The sequence below is a fragment of the Saccharomycopsis crataegensis genome (assembly GCF_037102585.1).
Source record: "Saccharomycopsis crataegensis DNA, jcf7180000000085, whole genome shotgun sequence".
In the NCBI taxonomy this organism is placed as follows: Eukaryota; Fungi; Ascomycota; class Saccharomycetes; order Ascoideales; family Saccharomycopsidaceae; genus Saccharomycopsis; species Saccharomycopsis crataegensis.
This window is the reverse complement of record NW_027043830.1, coordinates 684,481-700,429: the sequence shown is the minus strand read 5'-3', so window position 1 is coordinate 700,429 and position 15,949 is coordinate 684,481. Positions and strand designations below refer to the sequence as shown.

The window sequence follows — 15,949 nt, the reverse complement described above, 5'->3', positions numbered from 1 at the left end:
TGGTTATTATCAATGCCACTTGCCAGCTATCGTATCGCTGTTGTTGTTTTTGTTGTTGTTAATTGTCATTTCCAGAGGGAAAAAAACGTTAAAAAAGTGGCAATTTGACAGGTAAGTAGGGATACCGCTGGCTAATTAGCGATGGTTGTTATACCTTCAATGGTCGTCTTCTCTGTGTATGTGTGTGTGTGGTGGACAGTGCACTGTAGCACTGTATAATACAAACAAAAGTATGAACAGTATCAGTCACTGCTACCTGTTACCAAGTGGTAATATATATGGATGGATGGATGGATGGATGGATGGATGATGGGTGTCTGTTATTATTTTGTTGCAATCTGCGTGATTTTTTTAGGAGCGCTGCGTAGTTTTTTTTTTTTTTTTTCGTTATTTTTATTTTTTCTGTTAGGGGCGGCGGGCGGTGGTGGTGGCTATAGCCTCGCCTGCGGTGCCCTGCCATTTCCTTGGGTCGTTTGACAACATGTCACGTTGTGCTCGATACCCAACATGTCTGCCTACCATACAACCAACATGTCTCATACAATATACAATACACAATAAATACATTAAAATAAAACTATCATCATAACATAATCAAGAATAAAATATCTGAATAAAAATCATCTCTTGCCCCACCCAAACACCTTCCTACTTCTGTCAGCACTACCAACAACACCTCGTTTCTTCTGCACCACCGACTTACTCTGTAAATACGTAATCGACGCTGTCTTGCCCCCAACCGCCTTGTATCCTTTACTAACAACCACATCCCCCACTCCCATGCCTCTTCCTTCACTGATGTCATTCTTCGATGTCTCCTTGAAACTTCTATAACTAGAAACTACCGAAGATCGGCCTTTCTTGAACAACGCTCCACTGCTAATGATCGACGATGAACTAATAATCCCCATATCGTTATCGGTATCAACACTGTCGCATCTCACAACCACGCTCTCGCATTGACTATTGAACACAGAATTCCTCTTCAATCTCATCATATCATCCTCAGCATCCGATCCGTCGTCTTCAGCATCATCAATAACTCCGCTGAGGTCTCCTCCGTCCAATCTCTTTCGTTTTCTAGACATATCGTCAACAGCACTCTGATCGTCTTCGTCATCATCAAGAAAACTCAACTTGCTTCTGACAAATTCCTCACTGAGTTGGAACTTTCTCTTTTTAATAATCTTCCCTTCATCTTCAAGTTTCCCTTTAGTAGTATCACCTTCCTCACCAAAGTTTAAGAACCCGCCAACTGATTCTCTAAATTCATACGTGTTGGTTTCCTCAGCAATGGTTTCAAAAAATGCCTTGGTCTTTTTATTTTTCCCCAATTCAACAACTGATAAATTATCCATCATCTTCTTCTTTTGGCGTTCTCTCCGGGCTTTCAAAAAGTTCATTCTTTCCAAATCATCAAGATAACTATCATCGTCAATCTCCAAAAAGTTCCCTGATCCTCGTTTCCCTAACCTTCCTAATTCGATATCTTGTCTCAATTTCTCAACCATTTCTTGATCCTTGACCAAACTTTCATTGTGCATCAATTTCATTAATTCTTCATTATCCTTTTTCCCGGCCCTGGTGAAATTATCAATCATTTTTTCATCTTCACTATCGATATCATCGAGCAAAGCGTCTCTATCTTGACCACCAACTCCGGCCCACTCATCTTCACTTTCTTCGGCTTCACGATCAACAATATCGTTCAACCCATTCTTCCGCATTTGTAATTCTTTCTTCCGTTTGGCCAACTCTTCTTGTCTTTGTAATTCAAACACTTTTCTATTCGATTCTATAATCATCCGCTCACGCTCTTCATCATCCAATTCTTCAGATTCAGATTCCTCTTCCTCTTCCTCTTCTTCTTCCTCTTCTTCTTCCTCTTCTTCTTCCTCTTCAATAATTATGTCACGTTTTCTTTGGAGTTTTCTGGTCTTCTTATTGTTCTGATCATCATCTTCAACTTCTTTGGAAACAATTTCCCTACCAACATCATTATCTTCACTATTATCCACTCTAGTACCAACAAATTCATCATCATTTTGGGTTTCACTAGCCAAAAAGTCTTTCAATACATCTTCATCTTCCTTTAAACTTCTCTTGTCATCATCAACCGCCACTTCGGCTTTAGATTTTCCAAAATCAAATCCAACAACAAAAGAACGGCGGTTGGATCTTCCCATCCCAGTATTGTTTGAAGTATCTTCATCATCATACAAAGATTGAGAAACATTGTCATCTTGATTCATCGTGGTATCCTTAGCCTTCTGGTTTCCTAAAACAATAGCCCCATCATCATCATCCTCGATCATGTCCACATTGTATTCCATTTCCCGAAGCTTTTGTATCACGTTTCCTTGGGTTGGAATCGAAGGTTTTACAAATTGGGATTGGGTTGGAGTAGCATATAAGAGTCCATCATCATCGATATTATTGTTGTGTGAGACATTGCATTGTGATTGGGTACTTCCATTGGCAAATAAACCATTAAGTTTCTGGGTGAGTCCTGCTCCTTTACCAAAATTAATCTCGGCTTCTTCATCAGAATCTTTGTGGGAAGCAACCTTCAAAATAGTGGTATCCAAATCAACATTTGTTGGCTCGGCATCCTTAGCTAGTGGTACTGTGGTAATCAAGGTAGATGAAGTGGCAGTAGATTCGTGCTCTTTATCATCTTCATCTTCTTCTTCATCATCTTCTTCATCAAACAATACACCCTTTTTTGTTTTCCTTATTCTAAGGACCCCTGATTCCTCTTCATCCTCGTTATTACCGTTCACAGTTTCTAATGGTGAGGTGGTGGTGGTAATGTCATGATTATAATTAACTTGAGTTAAAATATCTTCATCTTTCTCATCATTTTCTTGTTCTTCACCCATTTCTTTGGAATTCACCTCTTGTTGTTGTTGTTGTTGTTGTTGTTGTTGTTCTTCTTCTTCTTTCTCTTTTTTTTCTTCTTCATCATTAGAGTGCACCGATCCATCATCATCATCATCTTCTTCTTCTTCTTCTTCTTCTCCTTCTTCTTCATATTCGTAATCTGGATCTTCTTCTTCATCAACAAGACCTTGTTCCTTGGCCTCTTTCTCTTCTTGTAGTTTCTCACTTCTTCGTAGTTCATAAGCCATGGCATCCTCAACTAATCTACTCACATCCACATCATCGCCATTTCTGTTTGTTTGTCTGGCACCCATCAAAGCTTTCGCATTAGAGTAGTCGTAATCATCACCTAACACCGCTTTCATCTCTTCTTCTTCCTCATCAAACCTGGACTTTATAACACTGTCACGGTGCTTTCTCATCATCATCGCCACCAAATCTTTCTTGGTTAAATTCTTTTTCTTGCCATTTGGATGTTGCAGCAATTGATGATTATGTGGCTGGATTTGACACTCTTGTTCGTTCATTTTCCGTTGCTGTTTCTTGCGGGCAAACTTCACTTTCAAATCAAACAATTTGGGTTTAGGAACTCTGAACTCAATAGAATTCTTGACTTCAACATCAGTGACGGAGCTTGCAATATTTGGGGTGGACTCTGTCTTGATCTCAATATCAGAATCGGAATCAGAATCAGAAAATTCAATTTTACCATTTTGACTTATTTTTTCCTTCAACGCTTCGGTGTATCTAGCCAATGGATTACCTGAAGATTTAGGGGATTTCACTTTATGGTCTTTGGAGTCAGTAAACATGATTGCGTCGATATCAGATAATTCAGTTTCATCCCCACTATTTATATTAGCAAAGTCCTCAAGCTGAGAAGATTTGGAGATTGGACTGCTTGATTCTTGCACATTGTTAGGTTTCCTGATTGTAGGTTGGAAAACGCCTTCACTAAACCCAAAATCCTCTAATAGATCATTCTTAGTAATTTCAATCTTATTGTAAATGATAGGTTGTAAATTATACTTCAACGATAGTTCTTGAGTTTTTGCAGCAATATCTAATAACTCTTGTTGATTGCGCTTGTCACGAATCGACCCGGTGGAGATTTTTGATTCCAAGTTTTCAAGAAGTTGTTCTTCTTCGGCCAAGTCCCTAAGAAGTCGTTGTTCTCTTTTCTGGCGAGCGAGTCTGGAAGCAGCATTTTGCGATGACGAAGCAAGATCTTCTTCCTCTTGTTGTTGCTGTTGTCGTTCTTGTTCTGGTGGTATATCATCTTCTGATTCTTCTTCGAAAATCGCGGATAAGTTCTTTTCAGAAGTCATAGTACCAACAGGCTGAGTTGCTGTAGAGAGAATAACTTGGGTTGGTTCGGTGTTTAGTGGTATGGTAGCACTGGAAGGTTGGGTTGGCGGATTTATTATTTGGGTGATCTCATCAGACTTTTTCTTTTCGATTCTCTCTAGTATCGAATTCTGAGCATTGTCATCTTCATCATCACTCTCGTTTAATTGATCAAGCACGCTCTTTTCTGGATTATCCCCCATCATGTGTGGCTCAACAACAGATACAGTGGTTACTGATGGTTGGGCCATTCCTGCTTCTTGGAGGGTTTTACTAACAATTTTGTTCAATCGTTGTACTCGATTGGCACGACGCGCCAATAATTTCTGGAAACGGTTGTGACGGGAAATCATCTCTGTGTTGATGGCGTTAGTTTCATCTTGCTGGAGAATTGCCGTGAGATCATTAGTATTGTTATTTTCTTCATCTTCGTCGTCTTTAGCATCATTACACACATTATCTTCTTCTTCTTCTTCTTCTTCTTCATCGTCACTTTCATTGAGTTTAGAAACTGGCGCGTGGTAAGGAGCGGTAGTTATTATCATCTCTTGATTATTTTCGGTGTCTGAATCTAGCAAGTTATTCATAATAGTGTTGACATCCTGACTTTGGAACTGACTTGCAATATTCAAACTACTCATTCTTGAAGGTAGTCTCAATAATCTGTGGTGTAATATTTAAAAAAAAATTGCAAATGAAAGAAAACGCGTTAGATCAAATGGGTAATGTGAAATATTTTTTCTAGTTTTCCTTTGCTAAGTTGAAACAAGGTAAAGTATATGGTTATTGATTGCCGCTGAAATATAGTTAATTGATATTGAATTTGAATATTGTTTGGTGGTTACAGGAAGATGAACAAATAAAAATGTATCAATTCGCGTGTAATTTTTTAATACTAAAAAAAAAAAAAAATCCGTTTACGTTACGCGTTTTGAAAGTATTGAGAATGACGCGTCGTCTTGTTTACGATCTGCATGTGACATGAGAGAAAGAGAAGAAAGAGAAAAAAAAAAAACTCAAGCAGCCGGCCGAGGAGGTGAAATATCATCGATGCCCAGATCAAAACTGTTCCCCAATCACATTATATCTATCAGTTTGAAGAGAGTCAACCACCTAATATGTCCAATTTTAAACGGCGGGAGGAGGAGGAAGAAGAATTGGATGAAATGATTCTCGCCAAAGAGCCCTTATTTTTCAAAAAGCCCAAGAAGAAATCAAAGAAGTCTAGGGAGAATGAAGAGTTCAAACCAGTAGCGTTCAAGAGTCTTAGAGGAAACAAATTCAATTTCCAGAAGTTCAATCAAGATTATATACTAAAACAGTTAGATCTTGTTGAAGACAATAGTAATGACAATCTGGATCATCCTGAAAACAACAACAAAGAAGAAAAAGAAGAAAAAGATAACGATGACGACGAAGATGATGATGATGATGATGAATATCCGCTTACAATGTTCAGCAATAACAAGAAACAAGGACGGCGAAAACCCATCCCTTCTGGTAAGAAAAGGGAAAAAAGAGCTGAGAACAAGGGCCTGGCAGTACATACATTGACCACGGACGAAGCGCGGATCGCCGCTAGCCAGCCTCATCAACCGTTCAGCGAGGATCGGGGGAAACAAGCAAGGTACAAAGAATACATTTCCAGCGTGTTGGCGAATGACGATGTGCCTGTGATATTCAATTCGCAAGAGCGGCAAGAATTCGATAACATCACCAAGATGTACCTGTTGTTGAACCGGTGCATGAAAGACAAGTTTTCGTCCTCAGACATCACCGCACTGGAGCCGTGTAGTAGCGGTAGCCAGGATCTCCGAGAGGTCCGCGATCTACAGGTCTCAAAAGTGGTTCGCCAGCGCCTTGGCCTTGAAGAGTGATGTTTTTTGACAGGGAAGGGGCTGCTCCGGGGGGATGGGTCGCACGTGCTGCAATGCACAATGACATAGTGCTTTTGGCGGTTGTTGTCTGATGAATCCCGAATCTCGCCATCGCTTCTCCACAAGAAAAATAAAGAAATCCAATTGTGTTCCACATTACACTTTTCCCCCAACATTATCTAACAAGCAGCTACAATATCCTCGCGCAGGCTCTATTTTCTTGCCTCCTCTGTGTCTACCTACCTATACCACCACCTACCGCCCTTCTAGCTTCTGCTTGTACCCGCAAACGGTCCCACTGCTTTCGTTTTTTTTTTTTTTTCTTTTTTTTTCGTATTCCGATTTTTATGCTGACCGGTCTAATTCGCTTCCCAACAGATGTGTTGATCTCCATCTTTCGTCATTGTGAACTATCCGACCTCCATGTCTTTCGCAATGCTCTTTCTTTCAATCACCGTGTGACCACGGCAATTGATACGGTACTCTACAATTACATTTTCCTTGTCACGTCAAGCACTCTTGGCGAGAACTCCCAATGGGCCGATGAATGTTTGGAATCCCAAAGCTGTATCATCAACAATATCACCTTTAAGACTTCTAGCTATTCTGGGGCCCATAAGTTCTTTGGTCTTGTTTTGCTCGATCAATTGCCTCTCTTAAATGGTTATGAGAAATATATACAGCACTTAACGGTTTGCTGTTTAGATCTTTCCAGTTTAAACCTTTTTGGACGGGCTCACACTGAGGCTTTGTGTCTTGGGGAACTCATTGCCAATAATGGAAATCCCCCAAAATTGGACAATGGTTCTTGTGGTATGAAAAATCAACAAATTCCAATTGCTATTAATCCTACTTCTCTAAGGTCTCTGCCTACCCTAGATACTTCTTTATCGGCATATTCCCATTCGGTGTATCAAGTTGGGCCCAACTGTCCTGAATCGCTAAAGTCAATGCAAAAATTCATTGATTCTCTTGTGAGGATACGCAAAATAGATATTCGGTGCCCGTGCCTTCGGTCGCTTGTGAAAAACATCATCAAATCGAAACACAAGATCGCTAATGAAAGCTCAGAATTTGTGGCTCCAACATATACTATCATTTTGCAGTCTGATGTGAAGAAAGAAGAAGCGATGGGGGTAATTTAATTTTACTGTTGCTGTTCCCCGAAATGTGGTTTTAATAAACTATTCCTGAAATTTTTTCCACTGCTTGAGATCCCGCCCAATTATATTATACTATAGTGTTATTTGGAATTGTGAATTCTATTGATCTATTTTATGTGCCATGTGTCTTGTTTTGTTGTTACTATTGTTTTTTTGTTTTTGTTTTTCTCTAATATGTTGATATGATCTTTTGGATGTTGCTGCTCTCCTTTTGTTTTCTTTTTTTTTTTTTTCCATCTAATCTAATTTCTTTATTTTGGGAACCCAACCAAACATCCCATATATTATGGCTGATGTCTATTATGAAGCATTCCTTGTTCATAAGTTCTTATACTATATCATATCTATACTATATCATATATATACTATATCATATAAATATACTATATCACAATTACAACACGGTCCTTTTCTAGGATTATTTTTTTTTTACCTTTTCCAATATTTTACACTAATAAAGAATGACTATCAGAAAGAAGAGGAATACAAGAGAAATCAATAATAAAATGAAGAAAATAAATGTATGTGAAAAATCTATATCATTTAAAAGGCAATAAATACTATTTAGCAAATGCAGCGAAAGGGTTGTTTTTGTTTTTTTGTTTTCATTATGGTACAATATATTCTTTTAATGCATCACATTTCTCTACTCTAAAACACCTTGAACCCTCGTTTATACCAATTGAATCTCCAAGTAAAAAATGTCAAAATCATTGAGATCCAAATACTGATCCCGGTGATTATAAACACCACTCCGACCTTATAATCATGGAAATAATCGTAGACATTGGCATAAATAATACCAAATAGCAACGATGAAAATGCCGGGGCAACCATATATGATCCCCAAGTAGACCCCAAGATGTCAATTCCCCAAATACTGGCCATCACCGAGGGGTAAATGGTAAAGATGCCCCCGTAACTCACTCCCGAAAGACAAGATATCACACTATACAACCCCGCGGCATGATTATTTGTGATCAGAGTAGTACTGGCAGTATTGATATCTTTATATTGTCCGAGAAGATAAACAATGAGAAACTGGTCAATCACCCCGGCTAACAACAGCAATATCAAGAGCCATATCCGGCAAACCCCATTTTTGAATACGAGTTTCTTTGGCGATACCGAGGCCAAGTAGTCGGAGCACGCCCCGACAAATAATCTGGTGGCGGTCGAAGAAAATGAATAAAATGACACTTGAGTGGCAATGGAAATTTCGGATGATGGTGATGCCATGGCAAGCAAGTTATTAGCAAACTCGGGGTTTTTGAAATTGAGTTTATTAACAAGCACCACTAATGATCCCATGTTGTTGATATACATTTCGAGCGGACCAACACAAAGAAAGAACGCGATTAATAAAAGATACGCCGAAGGATCGTGAATGAAATTAGAGAATTTGGCTTGATGCGACACTTCGACAATGGAATCAACTTCGGTGATGAGCTCGTCATTACCCACCACCTCTTCTATCGAATTATAAGAAATCATCGAGTTGTTCAAAAGACCTTCTTGTTCGTCTCCCTGGGGGGTTGCTGACGAGAGGGAGTTGTTATCCTGGTCTGAATGGTCTGAATTCTTAATAACAAAATTGATTTGCTTTTGAATGGTTAAAATACATGATGAGGTATAACTCAATCCACAAACAACCGAATACATCACCCCAAAGAACCGGAAAATCCTCACAATGTTTAGTTCAACGGTACCATCTTCCATAATCGAATGGAACCAATTAACGTCCTGTATCAATCTTGACGCAAGCAAACTGCTTAATCCGTAGCACGTCACTGGTAAACTAATACTCAATCCTTTGATTTTAGGGTATATGTTGGCACAGGTCAATAAACTGGCAAAATAGAGACAGCTTACACCAAGCCCAATCGCCGTGAAGCAAGTAGTCATAAGCCAATAGCTTGCCTGGGACTGATAGAACCAAGCAGCGGCAAAGTATCCTGGAACAAATGTGAAAAACGCTGTCAACGACAATAGCACCGTACCGTAAATGTCAGCAAGGTTCCCAATAAGCGGGAGGAGCAAGTACATCCCCATAGAGGAGAACCCGCCAATGATGTTAATTTCAATCTGAGAGTATCCCAAATGACTGGAGAAATAAGGGGTCCAGAGTGAATAGAGCACCACGGTTCCCGAACAAATACACGCTAGAAGAGACACTACAAACGCATACAATTGGAGATGCGAGTGTTCGGATATTTTCAAGTGATTAGACACAAAAACCCTGAATGGTCGAGTCAACCAGATCTCCACCGACGATAGTTCGACCATGTGTTATATGTATTTTGTGATTAAATGGCAAAATAAACAGGAACAAATAATAATGAGATGACCACTAAATCAATCCTGGGGAAATCATGTTACTCATCAACATCGAACCTCTTGCTTTTTTTTTTCTTCCTCGTGACTTTTTTCCCATACCGTATACCAAGCCAATGGAATTGCTCATCTCATAGTCAACAGTGACTTGACTTCCTTATCAAGCTAGAAAGTAATAACTTCCTGTAGATTCAAAAAAAAAAAAAAAAAAAAGGTGCCGTATATTAATGCTGTATGATGATTACTTTTACGCTATAAGATCAATTCAAAATCCTATCATTGATATCGCTTGTCTCCCACCAGCGGAAGTCAACATCCCCAACGTCTGAGCCCCAAATGGGAAATAACTGATGGTATAATAAACCACCGCCACCATTTCCGCCACCCCGGAGATCACCGTCAAGATGGTGCTCTTGACAATCACTGCAAAATATAAGGTTGACAATACCGTGACGAGGAAGAATCCCGAAAACGCAACCCGTTCTTTCGATACCATATGACGGAAGTAGGCAATTGGTCCATTGAGCACCGCGAACGCTGCCACAAAGCAGATCGACCCCAAAGTCCAGAGCAACGCAAACTTTCTTGGTTGGATCGCAAGTACCGGGAATAGCACAAACGAGGTACCAAAGAAGAACGCTCCTGCGAGAATGCAACTCCCAAACGCTACGAGTCTTTCAAGACGTGATAAGTTAAACCACGAAGGTTCAGGGGTCAGCTCTTCTCGCTCATAAATTGGAAGACGGGTATATAGCTGATTAGCGGATTCTGAGAGTGAGTCCTTCCAAGAACTGAACATCGTTGAAGAGGCATGGTCCGAATTATTGGAACGCGATGCAGACCAGTTGTTCCACTGATCACGAATACTTGGGCCCGACATATTTGCTAATTATTGGGGAGTTTATGAACTATGGCACTAACTTTTGTGGTCCACAACAACAAAAAATTGATTAAGATAAGAAGCACAAAACGATGGAACAAATCACTTCCAATTCATCATAGACTGGGACGGTTTGCCCACAAGACGCAATCAGTGATTGAACACACTTTTTGTTTGTGAAGCCCCTCAGCCGCCAGGGCTGCACAACATTTTTGGGGCAGCGCAGACGCCGACCCCCACACACACACACACACACACACACAATAGTACTTTTTTTTCTATATTTTAGATGTCAGTAAAAGAACGAGCATTTTGGAGAAAGGAAAGTGGTTTAGATGATCAACTGTATGTCTGGCTGCTAGGTATTATCCGCTTCTTCTATTGGATGTGTTTTTACTGCAATCGAGATTGTAAATGACGCGACTACAGGAAGAAAAAAAAATAGAATAAAATCATAATAATAATAATAATAACCATAGGATAAATAAAGTACCGAAAAAGATATATAAAAAAATGTTTGAAAGATTTGCTTGTTTGTTTTTTTTATATTATACAAAAGATAAGACAACCTGAAATTGACATAAAACACGAAAAATTGAAAAAAAAAAAAATTGAGAAATATCTTGAAGTGCAGAGAAGAGAAAAGAAAAGAAAAGGGTTCAACCTTTATAAGTAACATGAAATTTGATAATAAGGTTATTATATATCAATCAATAATACAAGTAGTATACACGGCATGACCGGAATCTTCTGGCGATAGTCATACCCATAAAACAGAATCATAGCAACGTAAAAATTTCGCAAACAGAAGGCAAAAAGCGGCATCATTTTAAGTTCCAAAGTTCAAAAAGCTGGAATCGTTTTCCATAACGCTTACCTCGACTCCCCTCATTTCATCAAAATATGTTCTGATATTTCCATGGGGAGTGAACTGAATAACCCCACCATTTGGATGTTGAAATACCGGCCAGTCCTGGCTTTCCTTAGGAACTTCGGTCTTGTGAAACTGGCGCTTGATGTTGTTGTGCTCGTGGTTTTGATTATGATAGCTGTTGTAATCACCATCGGACATGTCTGTGTCCATCATGTCTTTATGGACCACAATGTTACTATCACTGATGGACTTGCGGACCTCATGGGCGGTATTATTGGTCGACATCGAATGGTCTTCGTCATCATCACGACGAGAGCGCTTACCGCCAGCGGTATTTAGCATTTGATGGTATTGTAACTGACGAAGTTGTTGTCCTGTTAAGTTCATTGCACCATTACCATTGTTGTTGGCAGTGGTAGAGTTATGTAGGAGGATTTCATTAGGGAAATACTTTGTCTTGTCATCTTGCATAGGATACAAATCAAGACAAGCAGAGGGGTTCATATTAGCACAAACTGAAGGATAATAGTACATGGTTCCTGGGTGTATATTCCTGATATTTTGTTGTTGCTTGTTGTTTTTGATAGATTAAAGCGAAAAAGTCTGGGGTATAAAATATAGCGCGTGCGGATGTGTGTGTGTGTGTGTGACAGGTCTGGGGGATGGATGGGTGTATATATAATGCAAAATAGAAAACAATAAAAAAAAAAATGAAATTCAACAAATTAGTGATTTTTGTTTATCGGGGGGTAATGGTGAGCTATTTTGGAAGGTAATTAAAAGTAAAAATAGAGGTGGAAGGCAATTGTGTGGGTATTTATGTTGAAAAAACCGTGCAGCAAAAAAAAAAAAAAAAAGTGAAGGATTTTTTTCTCTCTCTCTCTTTCAAGGCTGCCCACACTAAAGGGAAAAAGACAGGCCGGCCGCATTTTTTTTTGGGGGTATGAGCGATGGGAGAGGGTACACACCCCTCATAATTTTTTTTTCTCCTTTTTTTTTCCTGATGTTTGGGTGTGTGGCCTCCTATTCGATCAGCCAGCCCAACCAGCCGCGATGTTTGGATGAACTTGCGTAGTGTATTATATTACCCGGATGTTAAGACATTCTAGAACATGTGGGAGTAGGCAAATAGTCTAATTTGCGTTTCATATCATTTAATTCTCTCAATTAACAAAGATATATCCCGGTTAGTAATAGTTAAACCCAGGAGTTGAGCAAGCAACTCTTGGAAGTGCAAAAAGTCAAACTAAAAAGTCAAACTTCCTAATCTCAACAAGAATTCATGCGCTATTACTGTACCGAAACTTATCCGCGACAATTGTGAACAATTATAATAATAATAATAACAATGCACGTTGCTATTTAGAAATGTAAGTGCCCCAATAATAATTACATTGCAAATGGGTCAATAAATATCTACATCCGTCAGCACAATGTTCTTTCAATATCGGATAAACATTATACTATAATATCATCTTTAGAAGATGAACATATCGCGTTATTTGTTTTGAAGAATTTTCCGCCCTGCGATTATTGCAATATAGTGTTATTCACATGATAGTCACATGGAGAATTGCTAAGTGGAGATGGCTGTTTTATGGGGTGAAATACTCTTGCGATGAGCATCTAAAACAAGTAGCCCACACGTCGTGTGCTTCACCTCTAATGTCACATATCTCCATGGTAATTTCCACTTGATCTTCATGTATATGAATGGTTTATTTATTGATTTTTTTGCTACATTGTGCTGATGAAATCACATTTCTCACGTGCTCAGCGGCTAAACCTTCAAGTAGGGAAAAGGCCATTTGATTAACCATAGTTATTTTAACCATATTTACGTATAAGAGCCTATATATGGTAACACAGAATAAAAGTAAAAGGAAAAAGAGTTGGAACCATTACATGATTTTGAAAGCAAAAGAAAACCTTTTCTGCTTGTACCATTTCATTCTAATTATTGAAGAGCCACAAAACAAAAATCATCTAGACGAATATGTTCTTTCAAAGCCTTTATATCTACTGTCTGACCTTATCTATAGCTATGCGGAGTCATCCAAACCGGTCACAAGAGAACAAAGAGTGTCAGATGGAAGAGGGGGAAGCTATTGATTTTTTGGAGCTGTCGACAATAACAATAACTGAGTGGCTGTTATGACATCTTAAATGTACTGTCATTTGAGTGTTTATAAACAGGATTCATGTCACGTGAAAATGACGTCTTGGTGGTGATTATATGCAATGGTATGCTCATAAAGGCACTTCCCAGTACAGATCGGTGATTAGAAACATGAAACAAAAAATCACGGATGAATAAAGTGTTTCGCCGCTGATAGAGGCTGACACCCGCCAAGCAGACCCAATTTATCGTATCTAAGATGATAGCCATTAGAGCCTCTTTTCCTTCAACCAGCATCAGCACCAACCATCCCAAGTGCCACTAAACACCCATCCAGATAACAACAACACTACTTAACCTTCCGATTAAAGCCTTGTCGGGGCTTTGCCTGCAGTTAACACGCGCCTTCACTCTGTGTAATATTTCTAGGTGGCTGCTCCCCTACTTTTCTTTTTTTTTTTCTTTTTCTGGTGTTGTTGTGGTGAAGTGTGTGTCAAAGCCCCGTAGTTTGTTGCTTCCTTTAATATAAGACTTCGCCCATCATGTGTATGAGAAATCCAAAACATATATATAATCCTAAACCTCACCCTGTCATCAAAGACATTGAAGTTAGCCCACCACCATATCAGCCATACATCATGGACGAAAAAACTTACATCCAAGACGAAAAAGCACAATACGAACAAAGTAAGCCTTTGCTCTGTTACTCTGACTCCAAAGAACCTTTGCCATTCCCAGTTACCCAAAATGACAAACCTCACAAGAAGTCTATTCGCAAACCAATTGCCATCGCCTTAGGCTCTGCCGCCGTCTTCCTTTTGTTCATGGCCTCATCTCATAAAGGCTGTCATGGTGCTCCTCCTCACGGTGCTCCTCCTCATGGTGGTCCTCACGGTGCTCCTCCTCATGGTGGTCCTCACGATGCTCCTCCTTATGGTGGTCCTCATGGTGGTCCTTATGGTGGTCCTCATGGTGGTCCTCATGGTGGTCCTCATGGTGGTCCACCTAACAAAGGTTGTCATGACGGTCCTCGTGGAGGTCCCCACGGCAAAGGCCATCAAGAAATGCCTCCAATCTGTCATGTTGTTGGTAGAGGTAAGGGTAAGGATGACAGACCTGAATGGTTACAGGAACTTAAGGACGCTGTCACAGCTGGCGACCTTGAAAAGGTCACTGAAATTGAAACCCAACATGAAACTGAACTTATTGCCTTCAACTTGGGTAAAGCTGAATTAGAAGGAGATTCTTTGATTCACACCGTCCATATGGCCTATCATGAAGGTCTATTTGATGTTGCTGAGCAAATCATTGCTGACCGCAAGGACTCCGAAGAATGGGACATGCCACAATGGTTGAAGGAACTCTGGGGTGCTGAATATTCTAAAGATTTTGAAAAGATTGAAGAAATCAGAAACGGTGAACATTCTGCTGAATTCAAGGCTTACAATGAAGGTATCAGACATGAATGTAAGAAGATGGGACCTAAGGAACACAAGAAACATGATAAGGGTCAAGGTAAAGGACCAGGTCATGATGATATCATAATGGTTGAAATGGGCCAACCTTACTTTTCTTCGATTCTTTAAATTTAATCCCTGAGATTAGTATTGTCATTATTTTAATTTTGTGTGTGTGTGTGTGTGTGTGTGTGTGTGTGTGTGTGTGTGTTTTTGCATTGACACAGTTAACCATTTCGTGTGTCCTTGATCCTAAACTCTGCTAGCTTAATCTAACCATCTTGAATCAATTTCGTATCCGAATGGATTTGTTTTGCTTGTTTTTGTTTTATAATCAACCTGATCCGGTCATTTTAATTTTGTTTCTATTTATTGTTTATTTAGTTTGTTTTCTTTTTTTTTTTTTTTTAATTTTGGGGGTATGTGAGTGCTTTCACTTTAATTTATTTATAAACTCTTGTCATAAAATCATTGGCATTTTTTAGTAGTAACTTTCTTTTTTCTTTTTTTACTAAATGTAAGCAAATGACTGAGTTAATCAGGATTCCATATCTCGCCCATCAAGTCCGATTTGCTATACGTGGGTTTACAAGTTAAGTTGTTGGAGAGTCCATTACAATAATTTGCAAATAAAATTGTTTATTGTATTTTTCCAAGACACACTTTCTTAGTTGTCGATTATGATACTCAAGAAGCATATATTCTTGTGTTTCTGAAGAATAGAATGTGGTCTACCTCCGAGAGCAGGATTTAACACAATCTGAATGGTTTACAAGTGTCAATTATCTGTCAGTGCTGCTTTCAAATTCTTTCGCACCCCCTCGCTCCACCTGGCAAAAGCCCGCAAAGATGATAGTTTAGGGATGTTCAACTTTGTTGATCTAATGGAGATCTAAAAAGGTATGTGTACTCTTAAAAGATGTTTGTAGAAGTTTTGGGCTTCCCATTTCGTTGCTGATTAAATCTAAAACCGGTTTATGTGTCGCTGATCGGCAGGAAGAAGTAGGTACTGTCA

The 15,949-nt window shown here is 39.3% G+C and overlaps 7 protein-coding genes across 7 annotated transcripts; 3 read left to right on the top strand and 4 right to left on the bottom strand. All coding sequences in view use genetic code 12, as the record gives it.

Moving 5' to 3' along the window:
• Positions 1-620: 620 nt before the first annotated feature.
• DASC09_050380 (chromatin-modulating protein MRC1) lies at positions 621-4,871 on the bottom strand (the record flags this gene model as incomplete). Its single annotated transcript, XM_064998637.1, has 1 exon — positions 621-4,871. One exon carries the CDS (start codon positions 4,869-4,871, stop codon positions 621-623), a length of 4,251 nt encoding a protein of 1,416 aa, XP_064854709.1.
• A 477-nt stretch (positions 4,872-5,348) lies between these two features.
• Positions 5,349-6,107, top strand: DASC09_050370 (uncharacterized protein; the record flags this gene model as incomplete). The annotated part of the gene is made up of 1 exon (XM_064998636.1): positions 5,349-6,107. One exon carries the CDS (start codon positions 5,349-5,351, stop codon positions 6,105-6,107), a length of 759 nt encoding a protein of 252 aa, XP_064854708.1.
• A 347-nt stretch (positions 6,108-6,454) lies between these two features.
• DASC09_050360 (uncharacterized protein) lies at positions 6,455-7,252 on the top strand (the record flags this gene model as incomplete). Its single annotated transcript, XM_064998635.1, has 1 exon — positions 6,455-7,252. The coding sequence occupies one exon, from the start codon at positions 6,455-6,457 to the stop codon at positions 7,250-7,252; it is 798 nt and encodes a 265-aa protein (XP_064854707.1).
• Positions 7,253-7,921: 669 nt separating this feature from the next.
• Positions 7,922-9,556, bottom strand: MCH1 (Mch1p; the record flags this gene model as incomplete). Its single annotated transcript, XM_064998634.1, has 1 exon — positions 7,922-9,556. One exon carries the CDS (start codon positions 9,554-9,556, stop codon positions 7,922-7,924), a length of 1,635 nt encoding a protein of 544 aa, XP_064854706.1.
• A 313-nt stretch (positions 9,557-9,869) lies between these two features.
• Positions 9,870-10,484, bottom strand: DASC09_050340 (Sft2 protein; the record flags this gene model as incomplete). The annotated part of the gene is made up of 1 exon (XM_064998633.1): positions 9,870-10,484. One exon carries the CDS (start codon positions 10,482-10,484, stop codon positions 9,870-9,872), a length of 615 nt encoding a protein of 204 aa, XP_064854705.1.
• An 829-nt stretch (positions 10,485-11,313) lies between these two features.
• Positions 11,314-11,892, bottom strand: DASC09_050330 (uncharacterized protein; the record flags this gene model as incomplete). Its single annotated transcript, XM_064998632.1, has 1 exon — positions 11,314-11,892. One exon carries the CDS (start codon positions 11,890-11,892, stop codon positions 11,314-11,316), a length of 579 nt encoding a protein of 192 aa, XP_064854704.1.
• Positions 11,893-14,019: 2,127 nt separating this feature from the next.
• Positions 14,020-15,063, top strand: DASC09_050320 (uncharacterized protein; the record flags this gene model as incomplete). Its single annotated transcript, XM_064998631.1, has 1 exon — positions 14,020-15,063. The coding sequence occupies one exon, from the start codon at positions 14,020-14,022 to the stop codon at positions 15,061-15,063; it is 1,044 nt and encodes a 347-aa protein (XP_064854703.1).
• Between the last annotated feature and the right edge of the window lie 886 nt (positions 15,064-15,949).